General features: G+C 37.9%; 1 protein-coding gene across 3 annotated transcripts; it reads right to left on the reverse strand.

Moving 5' to 3' along the window:
- Positions 1–283: 283 nt before the first annotated feature.
- On the reverse strand, positions 284–18,773 carry alpl (alkaline phosphatase, biomineralization associated). 3 transcript variants are annotated; one of them, XM_044122190.1, is made up of 13 exons: positions 18,617–18,773; positions 17,747–17,837; positions 13,120–13,268; positions 9,309–9,425; positions 8,154–8,269; positions 7,411–7,585; positions 6,499–6,674; positions 6,156–6,296; positions 5,970–6,039; positions 5,708–5,842; positions 4,782–4,973; positions 4,561–4,680; positions 284–2,833 (listed from the first exon to the last, which is right to left on the reverse strand). In XM_044122190.1, the coding sequence occupies exons 3-13, from the start codon at positions 13,190–13,192 to the stop codon at positions 2,568–2,570; spliced, it is 1,581 nt and encodes a 526-aa protein (XP_043978125.1). In that variant the 5' UTR covers positions 13,193–13,268; positions 17,747–17,837; positions 18,617–18,773; the 3' UTR covers positions 284–2,567. The 3 variants fall into 3 exon arrangements, with proteins under 3 accessions (XP_043978125.1, XP_043978123.1, XP_043978122.1); XM_044122188.1 differs by lacking the exon at positions 17,747–17,837 and having other exon boundaries at positions 13,120–13,279; positions 18,617–18,752; XM_044122187.1 differs by lacking the exon at positions 18,617–18,773 and having other exon boundaries at positions 13,120–13,279.
- Positions 18,774–20,923: the final 2,150 nt, after the last annotated feature.

Here is a 20,923-nt window from a genome sequence, read left to right on the forward strand (position 1 = left end):
AAAGTCTGGTTACCCTACAGAAGAAGCTTGTTTCAGCTACCTGAATGCAGGAGAGTGTTCTTTATTCGTAGGCCATATCTCATGTTCTTTGGAAATTATTTGAATTAAATCGAAGTTCTTGGAAAAATGTTTGTTCAATATTATTTTTATGGTATCCAATAGTCTGTTGCCATGTTGATTGCATTGATTTGATTTATTATTTACTTATTTGTTGGCCTTTATTTTTCTAGACAGTCTGGGTTCAGAATAACATGACATATCGACGGCTGAAGTGAAGATTACACAAAGCAGCTTTTATAGTATGTAGAAAGAATAAGTTTCAAAATTAAATTCCTGTTTACGAGATAATGAATCATCGTTTCAAGGTGTTTTTGTGGGGTTGCAAAAACACCACCTTACATCTGTGCAAAGTACGTAGGAAGTATATATAAGCAAGATCATTTCTTTGTTAGAGAATGCTCTGACCTGACTAACTCATTGAATTTGCTCCTTGTTGACATGCAAGGAAAGACTTCTGTCTTTGTTGTTCTTTTTAACAAACAAATGTTTCTAACAGAAGTAAATCAGGATCTGTACCTTTGGAATACTTCAAACATTCAGTTTAACAAAACTGAATATAAGTACTTACCAATCAGTTACAATTACAACAAATATTTAAATATAAAACATGTACTGCTATCATATCAACACTGTATATGTATTTTTTGTATGAAACTAAAATAATAACATTTGCTAGAGACGATAAACTTTCAGAACATCAATAGCACAGGCAGTCTTTTTTATAAACTACTATTTTTGACATTACAAATGTACTGTGACAACATGATAATTTCATATCCTCTTGTATAGAAACCTCATTTTCTGTGCTCCTGCCAAATTAGGCCTTTTTATATTCCTCCTCATACACAGGAATGAGGAAGACAAGGAAAGCTAGCGGGAAATGACAAATTTCATGTGCTAATCAAGTGTGATGAGTCACCAACCATGTGAAGAAACTTCACGTTTTATCTGAAGTTAAAAAATGTTTTAAGCTGAGGTGTGTCAGGTATATTGATTTTATTGCTGAAGTTCTAAAAATATGTCGAAAAAGAAACATTTACATACTTGTCCTTGGCTGAAAGGTGCTATATAAATAAAGTTGTCTTGCCTTATAAAGAGATCAAAGCCAAATACTTTATCAGAAATCAAAATTTATTGGTTACATGGTGCAGATTCTGATTGAAGAAGGCGAGCGATCTTGTGTTCATGAGAACGGGAAGTGTTCAACTTAAAAAAATTAATCCGTGTAGTCAGTTTAACGAAGTAATTCTTTCATGTTCAGACAGGAAAAGGTTGTTTGCTGAAAACAAAATGTTCCAGTGAGTAAGATGACAACCTATGGGAATTATTTGGAAGAATGCGAGGTAGTTTCTATTCATTCTGTCATACAATACAAAACAAGTTCCGATATTCAGCCTTGAAGGTTTCGAAAGCAAACCCGACATGTTTATACATGGCTGAACTAGCTCTATACCCCTTAAAGAGAGTGCTTCAGGATATTTTGCATAATTGGTTGAACAGAACAGTTCATACAGTCAACTTCAGTAAATTTGAAAATGAAGCCCATGAGTCTTATTTAAAATTAAAAGTAACTTTAAAAAACACATTTAAGCAGATAATAAACATATTTTTTAGCATACCCACATTTCTGTAATAAAAAATGTTTTTTATTGTTCTGAATATTTTTGAATTAAACTTGTTGAGTTTTAAGTAGTTGCTAAGTGTAAAATATTTAGAATTAATAGAAATAAAAGCCTTTTTGAAGGTGATATATTATACTTCCTTGAACAGGATAGGACAAGTATGGCTGTACAAAACATGTTTGGTAATTTTATTCCACAAAATCATTCTTAGATTATGAAATTTCAATTCGCTTAGTCGTGCCTTTTTTTATGTTAGGCAAGGAGCGGCGCCAGATTATTTGTTATGTTACATTTTGGAGATTTTTCAAACTGCTCATTTTACAAACACCAAAAAACATTAACTTATTGCCACAAAATGGTTTTCTTGTGCTGTTTTTGGAAACAGTAAAGACTCAAATGGAAGTACAAAAATGTGCAAAATACATCCCCTTGAAGATTTTCAATAGAATGTATGTATTTTTTCTTGTGTGGCAGGAAGGTGAGAAATAAAATAGTATTTTTCCCTCTGACTTCATGTTTTCTTTTCCTGAAAGTGAGCTGACAAATCCCTCAAATTCTTCTCACTGCTTCCTAAGACTATGTGGTTCAGCAATCTTTCTCATCCACATGCTTTCTTCACTGAACTGAAGACACTGTACCAGTGTAGCTGTACACTGTGTTAGTAAAAAAAAAAAAATTATTTGAAAAATTACAAAATAATGGGGGGCAGGCGGTTTTTTTTAAATCACTGGACAAAAGTTTGTGATTTTGCTGGTTAATTATGTAAAACGTCACATTACAAGAACATTACATAGAGACATTGCAAAATGAAAAACACAAATGCTAAAATCTTAAATGTGAAACTGATTAAGAACGATATTAACAGGACAAAGTGTCTGAGGAGGGTCAGCACAGGAGCCGAGTGATTGTCAGAATGGTTGCAATGCTGGAGAACATTGGCGTTAAGCCCACTGCTCCGTCCTTCAACATACAATGATTCTTGTTCTGGCCGATACAAGCCGCATACGCCATCACATGGGGGATGTAGTTCTGCTCTTGGACCCCATGCAGCAGGTGAGCCATGGGACCCTTGGCAAAGACAGCCACATCTTCTCCTCCATGAGTCTCCATGCTCAGAGGCACAGCTGCCTGGGCCTGGTAGTTCTTTTCATCTGCAAGACAGATACACAATGAGAAGTTGAAGTACTGTATTATGTGTAATAATACAGTGGCATTCAAAAGTGCAGAAAGTACTGATAAAATGTTAACTTTTTGTGATGTTAGTCATCATCTATGATTATAATTTCTCCTCGCAACAGATGTAACAGATTTCTCCTCGCTCCTTTGCAACAGATTTTAGTTAATCTGTTACAAAGACATCCATGTGAATAATACTAACTCCAGAGCCTGAGGCTGCCACCACCACATTTAACTCATTACATGGTGTTCATTCGGTGTCCTGTGGTCTTTTGTTTCTGTGCCAAACATGCCATTGACGGCCCAAAGGTTCAGGTTTGATTTCACTGTCATAGCTTTTGGCCCCATGTTCTTTGGATGCTTTTGTCTTTCAATGTTACTCCTTAGTGGAGAAAAAAGTAGTAGTCCTGCATCTCCTTCAGTTTCTACTTTTTTTCAGTTTTGAAGAAATGTCCAGTCTTTGAAACATCCCTATTATGCTACATTTTCTTCCATTATCAGTGACTACTTAACTATGCTGTTGTGTGCAGCAAATGCATTGGATTTTTTTTGTCCTCTTTAGATCTTTTGTAACCTCTTTTCAAACTATGGATGTATTTAAAGAACCGTCAAAGGATGCAAATGAACAACTCAACTCTACTTCAGGTCAATCTGATTCGCAATAATTGCTTACAGATAGATATGAACTAAAGAACCACACAGGCGTTTTTTTTGCAATCAGCTTCTTGCACATTTTGGTTAATCATTTTTGATATAATAAACTATTTTTAATTTTTTGTCTTGTGATAAATTTGTTTAAATCTTCAGTTCTATACGATTTATGACACATTCTATGCCCTAGAAGTGTTAAATATTTCACCATTGTCTCATTTTCTTTTAAAAGAATGTGAATACTTTTGAGATCTAAGCTAGTGCAAGATGCAATTTTCTATATAATTTTAGCCACTAATGTTTTTTAACTAATTCTCTGATCACAGTGACCCTTGCTGAACACCTTCTCTATACATCAGTGCATTGCTACAATAAATGTTAACTGTTTCTAGCAGACAATATTTATGATACCATCCCTGATGGGTAGAATTTGGACATTTGCGGTCTGGATTTTGCAGCAGGCAAGCCTGGGGGAGTTTATTTAAATAGCACAATTCAGAAACACAATGCAATCAAATGAAAGAGAGAAAGAAAAAAATAATCCATAGACACACAAGTGTTGCATAAAATAAAAAATATATTAAAGCACAGATGTTAAAGGTTAAAAAAGAAACAAATGTTTTAAGCAATTCATTAGTCTGATTTCTTCACCACAGCTGCTGTAAACAAATGTTTTGCTCCTACTGTGTGAAGATCCATTACTGATATGAATGAATGCCTTTTCCTGCTTAAACCCTTACAGTCCAAAATCAGAATAGTTTTGAATTTTGTCAGCAGTAATATACTTTTACTTAAAAGAGAACAGCTTTAATTTATTCAGACATGTTCAAATTACTTTCTTTGAAGAAAATGAATCAGAGTTCTGCACAATTATTGTAATCCAACTGCAAGCTCAACAAATGTAACCACGGTATCTCTTCAGTGAAAAGCTGGGATATACTGTACAGCTTTATCATTGTTTGGTTTGATGTAATGTAATGTAATTGGTTTGATGTAATGTAGCTGATGTAAATACATCCCAAACTTGAGCAAAACCAAAAATTCTACTTACCATATTTAGCAACAGAAGCATTCTCTCTTTCACCTTTGACAAGTTTGTAACCAGGTCCATTTCCATACAAAATGGAGGTATAAGACTTGTGATCGACATCACTTGTCTTGGGGGCCAGACCTATGGAGACAGCATTACGGGTAAGACACAGCTTGACCACCATTACAAAGAAAATACAACCTCACAGCTACACTTTATGTATTACGTTTTCCATTACATACCAAATATTGTGTTTCCTCTCTGTGTGTAGCCTCCAAAGCTGAAAACGTGAGAATGGTCTGCAGTAACGACACTCAGGGTATCATGAATGCTGGTCAAGCGACCTGCAAGCCCGATAGCTCTGTCCATTTCTACAGCTTCATACAAGGCCTGCTTGGCCTTGCCCTCATGGTGTCCGTGGTCAATGCGTCCTCCTGTCAAACAGATTTACATTTTACAAGGAAAGCAAGTTGCAGGCCATTAAATCAAATGTTACATTGTACTGTAGTACTCTCAGAGTTCATTCTTAATTCCCCAATCCCTTTCAATGAATAGGTTAATCATTCAAAGGGATTTTTGCTGCTAATAAATTAGCAGCAAAAATGGCCTTTGAATTAAGAAGGTTGCTTATTTTAGCAATGTATGATTTTTAAGAAGGCAACAAATTGCAATTAATTCTGTTAAGATGTTAACCGAGTCCCACCACTAGTTTGTATGCGCTTAGAGAAAACTGAAAACAAAACCAGACCTCTAGAGTAAATGCTCGTATGTAACAGACATTTTTAATTGAATAATATAAAAAACACACACACACAAATAAAGCTTTGGAAAAGACTTACTGTAAAGCACCCCCTCCCTTACCACTCTCTCATTCTAAAGTATTGCTAATTGTTGTACTCTTCCTTCCTTCCCTAATTGCAGGAAGCAATTTGGCAGTTTTGTTTGTCTCTGGATTGCAAAACATCTTCAGCAACCTGCATTTTTCAAGTTTGGCTATCTCTTTTTCAGGTTTACTTATTTTTCTGATACCAGTGTCATATCACCTAAAAAACAAATACTTCTTACAAGGGAAAAGGTGCTGAGATTTCATAGAGAGAAAGATTAGGTGATCCTCCAAAAAAAATCCATCATCTACTAACTGACAGACCAAGCAGAGTCAAGTGCATACCCTCTACAAGGAGGTAAAATCCATTGGGGTTATTCTGTAGGATCTTGATGGCTACCTCCACCATTTCTGTCAGTGAAGGATCAGTATTGTTGTTCCTGTCCAAGTCATAAGGCATGTCTGAAGGTTCAAAAAGACCTGAAAAAATAGCCGCAGCAGACAAAGAGAAGCAAGTTATACACATAATAGGCATACAGCAAACGCAAAGAGTAATAACTTGTCATTTACACTTCAATGAGAGTCTTATAATGAAATTGAAACCTACCCAGCAGGTAATCCACATTTTTTGGATTAAGGGATTTGAGCTGCTCCTTGTTCCATACATAATGAGCCTTCTGTTCAAAGATTGAAATTAAAAATACTTTTAACATTGCAGTCATTTTAAACATGAAAATATGTAAATGTAATCGGGGAAGTGAGAAAACAAGAGCAGAACAAATAAAAAAATTACTTCATCCTTCATTATGTTTTTCCATTCCTCCACCAGGTTTCTTTTGTCCTTCCGTGTGCCGCTATGCTTTGTTATATCTGGATATTCTACATCCGACATGTTCATGGGGTACATAAATTTCCTTCCTCCACCCATAATCACCTAAAAAATTGAAAATTAGATTTAATAGTCTTTAAATAGCTTTTTGTATTTGAAACACAACTAGGCTAATATTTCAAATAATAATGCTTTTTATAAGAATACAAACCAAAGCATTTTGACTTTATTACAAAGAACTGCTTGCATTGCATTTAAAAATGGTATTTTACAAGTATTAAAAGTTGTTGCTGGAACTCTGACTCACATTAATCAAGGGAATATTTTCAAACAGCTGCCTGGCAATATCTTTGCAGCCAGACCGCAGTGCTTCCTCTGGCATGTCGTTGTCAGAGTACCAGTCTCTGTCCACGCAGTGGGCGTAGGCAGCACTCGGCGTCGCGTGGTTCACGCGTGTTGTTGTCACGATTCCCACTGACTTTCCTGCAGTGTCGACACAGAGAGAGCTGTCTGAACCAGGGTTTCAATTTTGAATGAAAAACAGTGACACTGGTGACTTACATTATTTTATAACTCAACTTTATCTCTTCAAACTTAATAATTTGCAATAGGTTGCGATTCGACTAGGATGAATGAAGAGAAAAGGTTTTAATACAGTTGAGGACACCTAAAGCCACATTAGATGTATTTCCAGCAGCCATTGTACAGCAAATACAATGGCAAAATCCGCTTGCCAAACATGCTAGAACTCAGCTTGGGTTCCTAGTTAACAGGCTGGACTAGGTGCTAGGTGACTCTGTAAAATATCTTTGAGTGTCCTAATAAACCACTATGTCATTTATACTTTTAATATAGGTACATAAAGGTAAGGAATGACAAACAAAAGTTTGACAACTTTCTCTTAATTAGCAGGCCGTACAACAGTTATTTGAGTCAAATGGGTTTCACTCATCTAGATCAAAAGTTCAAATGCTGAATATGAAAATGCATCAACTGAAAAAGCATGACCACAGAGCTTTTCTTCAAAGTCTTTGAAGTCAGCGCCTGAAGCAATTAGGTCACTGAAGTGAGTATTCAGCTCATCCATAGCATAATATATACAGCAATGATTAATTCTTGCAATTTGAATTCTGTTATTCCAACAACATGAAAATAGTAAAACAAAAAAATGGTAAAACAAAAATAAGCCAGTGTTATAATAAATTTCAAGCCTCCTAACCTGCATCCTTCGCCCATCTGAGGATGGATGTGACCTCGTTGCCCTTTGTGGTGTTACACTGGGAGCGAACAGCTGCTGCACTCACACCAACAGTGCCTTCATTAGCCTTAACCCCGCAGAGGTAAGCTGTGGCTGTGCCCGCACTGTCTGGAACCTGAGCATTGGTGTTGTATGTCTGCAAAAAAACACAAGTCAGTAATTTAGTTGTATTATTTTTTTTGTTAGCCTCATCAGGTTGTGATGTTATTCCAACAACATGGCACAGAACTTGGTCAGCTAAAATGCTTATCCAAAGACACATTTTGCTTATTGTCAATTCCCTTATTGTTGTTGTCCCTGAGGGGATATTGTGCTTATAGTGTTTGCTACCATTGCACTTCTTTACAACATATTTTCAACTTTGATGCTTTGAAATGGAATCCCCTATATTACTTGTATAGGAATTTGAATTATTTACATTTGATATGTGTAAACCACCCATCAATATGTTCATGCATTTTATGTTTTGTCATGTAAGTGGAAGTTTGGAAAAAACTGACTTAAAAAACAAGAATTACATGAGGCCTAACTAACAGTGCATGTAGCATTTTGATTTGAGTTTTTAAAGCATACTAAATAGCTTTAAGATAAGGGTTTTCTTAAGTAGTTCTGGAATTTGTCTCTTTTTATGAAAGGTTGCAGGACATTTTGTCCTTATTAATAAACTATTCACTTCACTGTTCAATATTATATAATAATCTGACCTTGGCCAAAGACACAAAAGGGAACTTGTCCATCTCCAGCTGCGTCTCTTCGCCGCTTTGTCCACTCAACTGACCCTTCAGTATCCGAGCTGCCGTCACCGTGGGGACGCCCATTCCTGAACACCAAAAGTAGATTGACTTTTAGGATTGATTTTTGCCTCAGGAACAAGAAGAGTCTGAACACAGATTCCAAAACATTCATACTTTTCACTCCCTGTTTCATCATTCTTAGTTAGCAACACATCATCTTGTTTTTACTGACATTTTAGAGCATCTCGACTGCTGTCAGGCAAAATATTTTCTTTGATTCGGATTGCCTCAAGGTATTGCAAAAAAGTTAGAGACTGTGGAATCTGCAGGAGTCTGTTCAGAGGTCTAACAGTATATCGCAACAATATGAGCTTAGAAGAAGTGGGCATTTTCAAGACTTGTTCATTTTTTTAACCTGGATACTTAAAATAACTGTTTACAGCATGGTAAAATAATGATGATAGAAAGCAAATGCCTATTCCCTAAAGTGTAGCTGTAAACTCTAGTTTGACCTGAGAGTTATTTTTGTGCTTTTGAAGTTGTGTGTGTTTTACAAATCCCGTGGTCTACAAAGACACTTTCAGTTAAATGTCAGCACGAAGAACAGATTGTTATCAGCTGACCTGTGTAAAGCAAACAAACATATTCCAGTTAAACAAGTATGCACATTTTCTATGGCATTCTAAGACTGGGCTAATGTGATTATGAATGCAGCAATAAGCAAGAATGCCATGCTGTGAATGCAGGGGTGAGAGACATCAGAGGCCCAATGAAGGATGAATGTTGTTGTAGAACCAGAGAGCATCCCTACATAAACAGAAGCCCAGCGGTTTGATGGAAGCTCAGCAGCTTTGCTCACTGCTATTGATTCATTTCACCCCGGTAGAAAAACATCTCCCTCATCCTTCAAAGCTGAATCCTTCAATCTTTCCACCACTTGTTAAAAAAACATCTGAGCATTTTTGAGTCTTTAGAGAGGCGAAAAAAAGAAAACATCCAAAACCCTGGAAGCTTGGTAGTTATCTTTCTAAAATTCAGATCCATCAATTTCAAATTTCATTCAACTTTGTCAAGGAAAATATTGTAACTTTTTGCAACACACAAAATGTACAATCAGAGACTTACCATCTCCGAGGAAGAGGATAAGATTCTTTGCTTTCTTATTACTGAAATCCTGTTCCAATGAATCCTTCAAGGTCTGCTGAGCCCAGTCATTCCAGAACTTGGGATTTTTCTCTTGTTCTGGATAATTAAGTGAAGAACTCTGGTTAGATTCATACCAAACTAAGTCACAAAAATAATAGATAAGATTTTGTAAAACTGTAAATGTGCAGGTCCCTGAAAAGTGACATGCATGGGAAGTTCTAGATAAGGGACACCAGGGGCCAATGTCCCTTTAGAAGTGGCACTGGCTGCTATGGATCCTGTATTGCTCTGGCACAGAACAATTTCATTTTTTGCTTTTACAATTTTACTTTAACAGTGAGTTAAAAATTATAAGGTTGCACTTTTAGCTTCCCCAGATTTCATTAGGGGTCTGCAACTTGAAGATTCAGAGATGCCACTGACTCTGTCCTGTAATAAAATATTATTTTGATAATTAGTGAAACACTGAGTCAGAAATGCACATTTGTCTTTTTGATATTTATTTAGAAGATCAGAGTAATAGCAAAATCATTTATTCTCAGAGATAAGGCTAGAGAGAGAAGTAGAGAAGAAAGAAGAAGTTAAACTTAACACATACAATTCAATCTGGAGAGACTCAGACAGAGAAAAGGGAAACCATTACAAAAGTTTATTAACAGCATGAATTAAATCTTTGGCACTCGGGCCCCGGCTGAGGACATCGATCATCGCAAACTTTGCGATGGGCTCGGATGAGCATTCTGTATGCTGAGAGGAACGTCATCCCCGGGACCCGGCACTGGTGGTGGAGGCAATGAAGGATGTGGCCGAATAGCCGAGCGAGTGGAGGTGAAGGTGTGGAGGTGGGTTGAGCTCTGCTGGGAAGCGCAAGACACCATGGATGGCGGTCTTTATCAGCTGGGGCTTGGACGGTGATTGGACGTGATGAGTCTTGGACCGGCGTTGATCAATCAATGGTGATGAGCCGGAAGCTCCGGTTGGATGATGCAGGTGGGGCTAAAAGTCTTCCAGATTGAATTTATGCCTAGGCTTCATTTCCCTTTAATATCTTCTTCAGTCACCTACACAGTACCTTCCATCCTGCTCCCTCCTGTAGGGAGTTTCTCTCAGTTTTTCCCCATCTCTGGTTAATTGGTACTTCTGTCCCTAAATCAAACCCTCCTTTGAGTTTCCACCAAAGCTCAAAAGAGTTTCGGTGGAAAGGTGAAGAAAAACTTCTAATATCTGTTATCAGGTCATGTCATAAGCTGCGGTGTGAGGTGGTGTGGCAGAACGCTGTAGACCCAGATGAGATGAATGATGGTAGTTTAATGATGAGAAATATGGCACAAAAAATATCAAAAGTCCAAAACCCAGGCAGCATAGCTGAGCGGAAGACAAGGGCTCAACACTGGTAGCTCTGGTCAACGAACGGAAAGCGCAGACAGACTGGTACACAGGGAGGCGGCGGTGGAGCTCTGATCCCTCTCATACAGATAGCTTGGGCAGCGTCCCTTCAAGAATGCGCATAGTGAAGTTTTGGTTTTTTTTTCGTTTGTTTGTTTTTAAATTTTAATTGTAGCAATGCACTCAACAACAGGGAGCTAAAGATGGGGCGGCAGAAAAAAACTCTGGGGCAGAAAACAGAAAACGAAAGATATGATGTAAAGCACTTTGAAATGCCTTACTGCTGAAATATACTATACAAATAAAATTTGATTGACTGATTGAATGATAGGGGGCGGAGACTTGGTGGACGCACTAGGGGGTGGAGACTCGAAGGGAGCACTAGGGGGCGGAGACTAGGAGGGACCATTGGGGGGTGACAAGAGACCACTGGGGGCAACAAGGGACCACTGAGACCACTAGGGGGCGACGTGGAGGAGGCCCTATTGGGCGACGAAGGAGCACTAGGGGTCAACAAGGAGTATCTAGGGGGCAACGAGGGAATACAAGGAGAGGGCTCTGGAGGGACACAGGGGAAGCACCCACTAACGGGGGCAGGAGGCGCGGAGACAGCAGCGGCTGGAGGCGGAGAGACCGCTGCGGCGATGACTGGAGGTGTGGTGGGCACAGGAGCCGGAGCCGGAGGAGCTGGGGCAGGAGGCGGCCCCGGAGACAAAAGAGCTGGAGCTGGAGGTGGTACTGGTCCTGAAGATGATGCAGCTGATGTGATGGTTCTTCTCTGAATGAATGAGTCGTAAAGCTCGAAAATTCATGCTGTTAATTTCTAATAGAAATGAGTCTCTTTTGAATTGCTCAAACAGGTAACAAAAATCTTCCTCTGAATCAATTTGAAAAATTTTAGGCAGGAATGACGGGGAACCGTTGGTGGTGGCTGTCAGAGTGTGGATCTGGTTCTTCAAATGATCATAATCCAACTCCGGTTGCATTTCAACCCTCAGCAGCGGAGAAGGCAGGATCTCCACATCTTGGTAGAGATGTGGAGATCCTGTGTGCCAACTCCAACTGCTGCTGGATCCATTCCTCTCAGTCAGTGGCGCAAAAAGTGGGTATGCACTGTATGCAACGCATAGGGGCGCTGCACTAGAGGGGGGGCACAAAAACACTGTGGGGAATTTTTTTTCTAGTCAGAATTTTATGTACTTAACAGCTGTTAGTGCATGAAATGATCAATAACAGAGGAACAGCGCCCCGCCCCTCCTGCCAGCCGCTCTCCCCTCCCATACAGGTAGCTTGGGCAGCGTCCCTTCAAGAGGCAACGACTGTTCAGTCTGCACAGACAGACTGGTAAACACATATGGCAAGGACCCGACAGACACAGAGACACACGTGACATTAAATACACAGGAGGTAATCAGGAAACGAGACACACCTGGTAACAATTAAGGGGAAAACAGGATAACATGGAGACTCAGAAGACAGAAAAACACAGATCACAACAGTTCATTCTTCCCAGTAAATAAGCCAAAGTTTCTATTTTGTCATTACAGTCTCTATGGCTCACTTAATATATTAAATGATAACATTTTGCACTACCATTTTTCTTTCATTATTTTGTTCTGTTCCCACAAAAAAAGACATTGGCCTCACCTTGGCCCCCTGGTCAATTTAGTCTGGAATGACCACATTATATGGCCTCATATTTACTTTAATCGTTAAAAAAAAACTGTATAGCAAATAATTAATAGATTCTTAATCTAATATAATAGAAACCCAAATATGAAACATTTGTTCAGAAGAAACAAGACATTTCAAGAATTAACGTAATGCAGCAGAAGTTTTGAATTCAGTCAGCAACAATTCACCAACATCACCAACTTCACCAACTTCTAGAGAGTGACCTGCCTTTGCATCAACAGATGAAATAGTCTTAGAGAATCCCAGCTAAAAATTGTGAAATATTCACCTGATTCTGATGTTGATAAACTTGCTTTTTAAAAAAATTCCAACCAGAGTTTAGGGAGCTTGAATATAACCAAGTCATAGCCACACAACAATGGATAAAACACTGAAATTCAAAACGGAATAACAAAATCTAAAATTGGACTGTTTGGATTTTCCTGTCATAGAACAGTGACAGTTGTTATCCTAAAATACCCCAACAACAGGATGCCAAGTATTTGTAATAGCATTAACACAATGAATTCTTGTTATGTACTGTGGCGCCAGAAAACTGGCTTCAGCGGGTGAAATATCCAGTGTTTTGAAACAGGATGTCCATGTAAACAAAAATCAACTTCCTTGAAAGTCAAAACATATGCCTCCAGTCTTGAGAATATGTCCTTCAGGAACGATATCCAACTTCAAACAGCTTTTCTTTTTATTGTTCAGTTGCAGAGTAACTCACCAGGGAATTGTGGCATCCCCATGTATCCAGAGATCAGAAAAGAGCAAGCGATGAGCAGGCCTGACGTCTTCATATTGTGGTCTGAGTGTGGCTGATGCGTAACTCTAGATAAGATGCCGCTTTGGGAAGCTGTGGAAGGCTGTCTGCAGCGATGTCACAGCTGCAAAAGAATAAGATCAGAGGCCAGTAATTAAATATGTGTCATTTTTGTATAACCGACTCTGACACACTGGGATAATATTTATTTACTCCAAGATGATTAGACACCTGTATCAAGCAAATAGCACTGCTCAAATTGGCAAGTAGGATATGATTCACTCTCTGTGTGTGATTTCAGATTTAGTAGAAGTGGAGTGAAATTGGTATGTTCATGTTGTAACAATTAGTTTTGACAACAAGCTTCACAGCTTTGAGACATCGAGACGTATTTTGCGAAACAACACTCTCCTTATTTCCTTAGAGACAATTCTCTGAATGCAGTCACATGTATAAAATCAACACAGTTTAGGTCAGAGGTTTGTATACACTTATTTTGTACTAATATACTGAGTTGATCTTTTCCATGGCAGTTTAAGTAAAAACTCACAAATCATAGGACATATAGTATACAATTTCAATGATTTTGAAAAAAACAATAATTTATTGCAGATGTTTTAATTTATCTTGGATTATTTTCTCTGCATTTTTTCAAAATGACAAATACAGGCTCAAATATGTACAACATGCTCATAGGAATAAATTTGATTATTATTGAAAAGTTCATTTATTTCTGTAACTCAACCTAAAGGCATCTCTCTGTGATGCCTTATACACAGAGAGATGTATTTCAAACTATTTATCCTTCCATCCATCTGTTGCCTATATTTTCTTATTCTTGCATGATTTCAGGAAGGCTATCATTGGGTGACACACCCTTTACATGTCACCAGTTCTTCACACGGCAACAACACAGAGCAAACAACCATGCACACACACACACACTCTATGGACAATTTAGAGATCAATTAACATGCATTTATTTATGTTTAATATCTGTATAATCAGAGTGAAGTTGAACCAAAGTCATATTTCTTGTTTGTGTGTACAAACTTAGCCAATAAAGCTAAATTTGACCTTCATATTGATACTTTTTGCTCACAGCTAATTAATATTTGGTTCACAGATTTAGAATATTGCATAATAGATTTTAAAATTGATTTTTTAGGAAAAAAAACAAAACTGTAAGAAAAAACCTATATTATAAATTTATGTTTTTAAATTGCTGACATTTTTATGATAGTCTGATTTACTGAGCTTCAAACAATTAATGTTTGATTTAATCTAAGCAATTCAGTTCATTCTTTTTGGAAGAATTTTCAATTAAGTTGGTTACTTTCTTGTCAAATATCTGTCTTTAAACTTTACTCTAAACTTTTCAACAAGTCTAATTTAGGCATATAGGAAGAGGATTCTGACGTTAACATCACAATGCTTCATCCATTTTAAAACTAGCTTGGTAATGGATTTGGAATCACTGTCCCACTGGAGCAGCAAATTGTCTCCAGGTTTCCAACCATCTGTTGGAAATTGTCTACCTCAAATTAAAGGGAAATTGTCTAGGATGTTCAGAAATAGCTCAGGAACCACTGCAGGCTACTGAAACAACTAGGGGTGGGTAAAATAATTGAAGAATCGATGCATCGCAATAATTTCACGCAAAATTCATAATCGATTAGGGGGCTCCTCAGAATCGATTCACCTCCTGACACGTTGGGGGCGCTGCGAGTTTGGTTACTGTGCTGAGCACCTGAGTGCATAACAACAGTCATGGCGAGCAGCTATAGAAAGCTAACTCCGTCAACTTTTAAGTCAGATGTTTGGGCTCATTTTGCTTTCCCGTCTAAATCTGGAACTCAAGAAGTCGACAAAAGCAAGGTGGTATGTAAGCTGTGCCAGAGAGAATTAAAGTACTGCAGTAACACGACAAACCTGCGCAACCACTTAACCAGATACTGCGCAGATGCGCTACAAAAACCCGAAGCACAATCTGTTGACTCCAAACAGACACAAATCGACAAATCATTCATCTCTAAACTTCCGCCAAGCTCTGCCCGCGCACAAAAAATCACAGTCTGTAGCCGTGTTTATTTGCAAGGACCTACGACCGTACAGTGTTGTTGAAAACAAGGGTTTTAAGAATATGCTAAAGATACTCGAACCAAGATGATGATCAGTGTGGATCAGCTGCTTTTTTTTTTTTAACAAGAATATCCACGTGCCCACTTAGTCTGTAATCAGAAATGAAGAACTGTACTTAGGTTGAGTCGTCCTCTTTTTCCCGGACATGTCCTACTTTTCAGACCTAAAAAAAATGTCCGGGAGGAATTTAAAAACCGTCCGGGATTTTGGTCAACTGCCTCAAAACACATTACATAGATTACAGTGCATTGTGATTACATTGCCACTCCGTTCCACTACTCCATTCCAGGTTTCTTTGTATGGCAAAGAAATCGGTAGCACGTGTGTGTCCGCCGATTCTACCCTCCCCCCCTCACAGTACAGTGCTTCATTTCTGGCTACAGTACTATAGTTCAGTTCAAGATATGTTCAAAAATTAGAGGTTAATCACTACATGTTCAAAAGCTAAGAATGTTTACAAGCACTAAACGTTTTCAGTGCAATTCAATTGAATACAACCCTATGATTTGTTTTTAAATCTGCACTAATATGCACAGATGTTATTGAAATGAATTTTTATTTATATTAGACTGAGATAAGCTATGCCTAATTTTATTTTACATGCACTTTATTTTTTATTGTTTATTAAGAACAGTTTTTTACTTTAAGCACATTGCAGAAAGAAGTTAGTTTCTTTGCTCAGAAATATGATGTTACAGAAGTTTGTATGGAAATAAATATTTTAAAAATGTCAACATTATCTTAAATCATTTGTGTCTTCACAACTTTAAATCAATATCGAATAGAATCGCAACAGCAATAATCGAAATCGAATCGAATCGTGAGGTTCCTAACAATACCCAGCCCTAGAAACAACCAAAACAATAAATGGAAAACTATCTTCAAGTTCCTTGACCTCACCTCAAATCAACAGGTAAATGTGTTAAGGCGGGACAAAGATTGACAGTAGTCCCAAATACAAATCAAACCTGGTTTTGGACTGAATAAAGCAGGTTTACAGTAAGATTCTGAAATTGCCCCGACATTAACACTGCTGTTTGAGGACTTTGCTTGATAGTGACTGATTTAATGGTGGCAACAAAAAGTGTTTTTGTGTTGTTGTTGTTTTATTGGCTGTTTGTGCATATATTTGATTTTATATGAATAATATTTTGACTCTAGGTGCACACAGACAAAAATAAAATAAAATCCAAACTAAAATTAAACTTGAGTTTAAGTTTAATTTGAATGAACCTGGCAACACTGATGCCAGGTTGTTTTCTTCACCATTCCTCAGTTGCACTATGCCAGTTTGCTTTAATAAAGGTGTACATTTACCATCAGTTAAAAAGATAAAACAGTTTAAATCAATCAATGTGTTTTATAACTTGTGTCAGTAATCTGTTCTTAACTGGTCATCTTTGCTTTTAGTTTGTGACAAGCTTCTATGACTCCCTATAGCACACGCTCAAGCCAACACATCATGCTCCATTAAATCAAAATATGAAGAACTTTCTTTCCATTATGCTGCAGCAAAAAACTATAAAAAGCGTAAAGCTGGGGACCTTTTTATCAGTAGAATTTTAAAATAATATGTTACACAAGAATATGTTCTTAATTACTAACCTGGTTAAGTACGGGTTAAATAAAAAACAGAGTATGTGAAATTTTCATTTTAACTCTAAGGGAATACAGAGAAGCAACATGCTCAAGCTGAATATAACCATTTATTTTTTAGTCATAAAAGCAGAACAAAAAAAATCAATCAAAAAGTAGATCCTAAAAGCCCCAAAAGGTCTTAGGGAGAAATAACAGAACAGCTAAAGTTGAGCTTGAGGCCTCACTGCATGCAGTTATGACCACAACAGGGGCCCTTATGGGGTCCTGGCCTGCCAGCCTTTCAACTATAATTATCCACACCCTCCTCCTTTCTTCCTTGTGCTTATGGTCAAGGTCATTTTAATGGGATTGAGCTCCAAGGCACTGAGAGGTTTAAGGGCCATAACAAAGCCGATTAACAGCAGATTGACTGGTCACGTCTATGCCAGAAAAATAAAATAAAAGATTCTAGATATGAATTATTTCAAGACAAAAATATTTTACCCAGGTCTGATGAGAAACCTCTTGATTCTGTTTATAGCTTCCTGTTCCTGTTGAGCTGCACGCAATCCTCTTTAATCCCAGACTCTTTTTAACGAACAGTCAAGTTCTTCATTAAATGGTTAGATTACTCAGAAATTAATGAGTTTCTCACCAGTCTCTGGTCCGTTAGATACCAGACCAAACCTCCCCACTTTATGGCTGCCTCTAATAAATCTTCAAAACACCAGGAGAGAAAATCTTGTCAGCATCTTCCAAAATCTAACCTAAATTGGGAACAGGACCAGACTCTAGTACGGTAGGTTTAATGAGAAACAGGCCCGTTGGAAATAAACAGCACCGAACACTGATGCCATGTTGTTTTCTTTACCATTCCTCAGTTGCACTTTGCCAGTTGTGTCTGCAGCAGCACAAGTCCTCAGAAGCGTCCAGGTCCACCCAGAGGCAGCGATCCTGCCAGTCTGCAGGTGAAGTAGCAAAGAAGAGCTAAAACTGCCACCATCAGAGCTCCAGTGAGCAGTGTGGTGAGCAACACATGAAACCCTGCTTCAGACATGACTTCGATGCTGCCAAACTGGTGCCAAATAGGGTTTCAGGTCTTCCCTGTAGATGCAGATCACCTCAGGCTCAAACTGCCAGCAGGTTGTTGTAGCAAGGCATGGATTAGGCTTTTTATTATGATGTAAGTGGAACAGATGAGGGCTTACCTTCATACAGCTTAATCAAAATGAAGGAATGAGTGTGTCCTTTACCCCATCCTGCCAGGATTTCCAGTTCTAACCACCACGGCTGGCAGGACACAGAATCCTGACACCACTTTTAAATGGGCAACTTGTTTTGCTTCTCACATCCAGCCTCTTGCATGCTCAGAATGACTAAAAATATATCTGGATTTACCACACAAGCTGGGGCTCAACCCAATTTTCTGCATACTTTTTAAAGGGTTTAGGAGAAAAGTTACAAAATTAAAAAAGACAAAAAGAAGAAGAAATCCTGCACAAGAAAGGTACAAAAGGATGCGCATTTTGCAAAAGCGTCTGTGCAGCAGGTTACTAAAACCCTCTAAAACAAACCCAGAACTGCTTGTTTTAACAATCCTTTAATAAACTGTAGCAAGAAAAGCGCGCAGAAAAAGACGATCGCAACGCATTTATTCATTTCATCTCACCGACAGCGCGGTGTCTCCCAAAGAAGCCGGTGGTGTGTTGCAAAACAAAAAGTTTATCCGAGTTTTACTTACTACGGTGGACTTTGTGTGGCACAAATCTACATCCAAATGTGTCCGCGGTCCATTCAGCTCCCTTCACCTTGAAATCTATGTTCTTTGTGCTGCATTCACGCTGCTTTTTATAAGGCCGCACTTGTCCGGATCCCAGAATAGCGGTCTGTAACCCACGAGGAAGGAGAGAGAGAGAAAAAAAGCCCTTTAGAAATAACGATTTACTGCTGCTGTGGGAATACGGACCAAGAGCGCCACCTGCCTGTGGATCCACCTACTGCTTTTTGTTGTAAACTTGCAGTATTCATTCTACCGTAAACAGTTTTTTTTAAACTAGAACAACTAAAGAGTTATGTTTTGTTACTCTAAAACTACCATATTCTTAGAGCTGTACTGTCTACTAAGTTTACATCATGTACTGACGACTTACAATGTAGTCAGAAAAAAAATCGGCGCAACAGTCCTTAAAATTACAGTAGGCTATTATTAACTAACAGGTGGCTACTGTTTTTCACTAGAAGTGGAAAATGTCTGATTTTCATTTTTACTTGAGCTGAAAAAGCTGGGTTTGTTATGAACTGCACTTGTAATTTTAATTCTGGCCATCATTTATAATAGTTGAAACTGCTTTTCATTCAGCACTTATTCTGTAAATAAAGATGAAGGAATTTCAAGCTTTTATAAAAGGAAAGTCACATTGAAACATAACACAGTAGTATAGATTCGACAGACATGATAATCTTATCTGCATAAGTAGAAAGCAATTGAACTTCTGTTCAATTCTGTGCCACTTCTAAGAAGAGAAGTGGCTTCTTCTCTTCTTAAAGTATTAAGTTGTAGTCTGAAAAATTGCATTAACAGGGCCCTTAGGGTCACAAATAGGGCAATTAGGACACAAGTCACTACCATACCCTCTGTTCAACTCAATGTTTGAATCGTTGTTGCTTGACAAGAATGTCCCTAATGATGAAATGTGAGTAGTTAATCTAGTGTCTCAAGCGGTGAACTGATGTGAAATAGCCTAAGGAGACAAGTCAAGACTTCCTTGTTGTTGTTAGAAAGATTAAATCTGAGGTTACTTCTTTGATTGGTGTTGGGTTTTCATGTTTAACATAGATGGATTAAAGGTTCCTACAATTACTCTGCATCTCTAGGCTACCCTTTAATGTACTAGTTGCCCATCATGTCTATAGATTTACAGTTTGGCTACTCTTTTCATTTTCGGTTGGCAGATTGTTCAGAGCTCACTAAGATGGAACTGCTATGCTTTATGTATGACTATACATGTTCCTGTTTAAACTTTCATTTCTTCCTGTCATTTTTTTCATGTCTACTTCCTTGTTTATTTGAGATATTTTCAAATTGCTATTAAAATTGATTATAACCTCTTCTGTTTGAGGCCTATTTTTCACCTCCTGTCGAAATTTACAAATGGTCTCCCAGACTTCTAAACATTTCTGTATTCAAATAATATGTGTATCTGGGCCTTTTATTTATGACTATCTCATATTTTGCTGCACAATAGGACTTCCGCCACTGTTGATATTCACTAAAAACTCATTGGTTAGTTTCACATTCCGTCCTTTAGATGTCGCTGTAGAACGTTTTTCTGTCATTACTCTCAGATTACCTAAGGTTTACCTAAATCTTGGCTTCACATAGGATGCAGAATGTATAGCTATTTACATATGCTTTTTTTAGAAACCTATCAATTCCCCTTTTAAAATAATTCAACGCAATATCTGTTTGAAAAACCTTCTGTCAGGCTGTTGTGTAATTAGCCCACTTGTGTCTTTGTGAATCCAGAAGGATAAAGTAATTTTTTCTACTGTAGCCTGTGAGTGCATTTCAATTAGTGTTAAACCCCACTTATCTGATGTTCACTCTGGTCATTTAATGGACTGTTTAACCTGCATATCAATATTTTCAGAGTAAAAGCATGCCCTGAGAGGCCAATCAAGAGCTTTCATCACAGCTTGTGTTTTTCTACCAACCTCATTAGTTTCCTCTTCTGAGAATTAAGCCCAATGTAATTTAACCCTGTTTTTGCTTCTCACTACTACAGAGATATAGTTTATTGCTATGTACAGCATACAACTGCATGCTGCAGTAATTGTTGTTACTGTCACAAACATGTTGCAGTATACCAATTGGACTGATTTTTAGTGTCTTTTATCTTTTAAAAGTCACTAAAAGATAGTGTCTTTTGGAGAGTTGCCAGCCAATGTGCTGGCAACCCAGTGTTTCCCAATTCCAGTCCTCGGGGCCCCCCTGCCTGCATGTTTTAGATGTGCCTCTATACCAGAACAGCTGATTCAAATGATTGCA

Source organism: Gambusia affinis, linkage group LG07 (genome assembly GCF_019740435.1).
Source record: "Gambusia affinis linkage group LG07, SWU_Gaff_1.0, whole genome shotgun sequence".
Classification (NCBI taxonomy): domain Eukaryota; kingdom Metazoa; phylum Chordata; class Actinopteri; order Cyprinodontiformes; family Poeciliidae; genus Gambusia; species Gambusia affinis.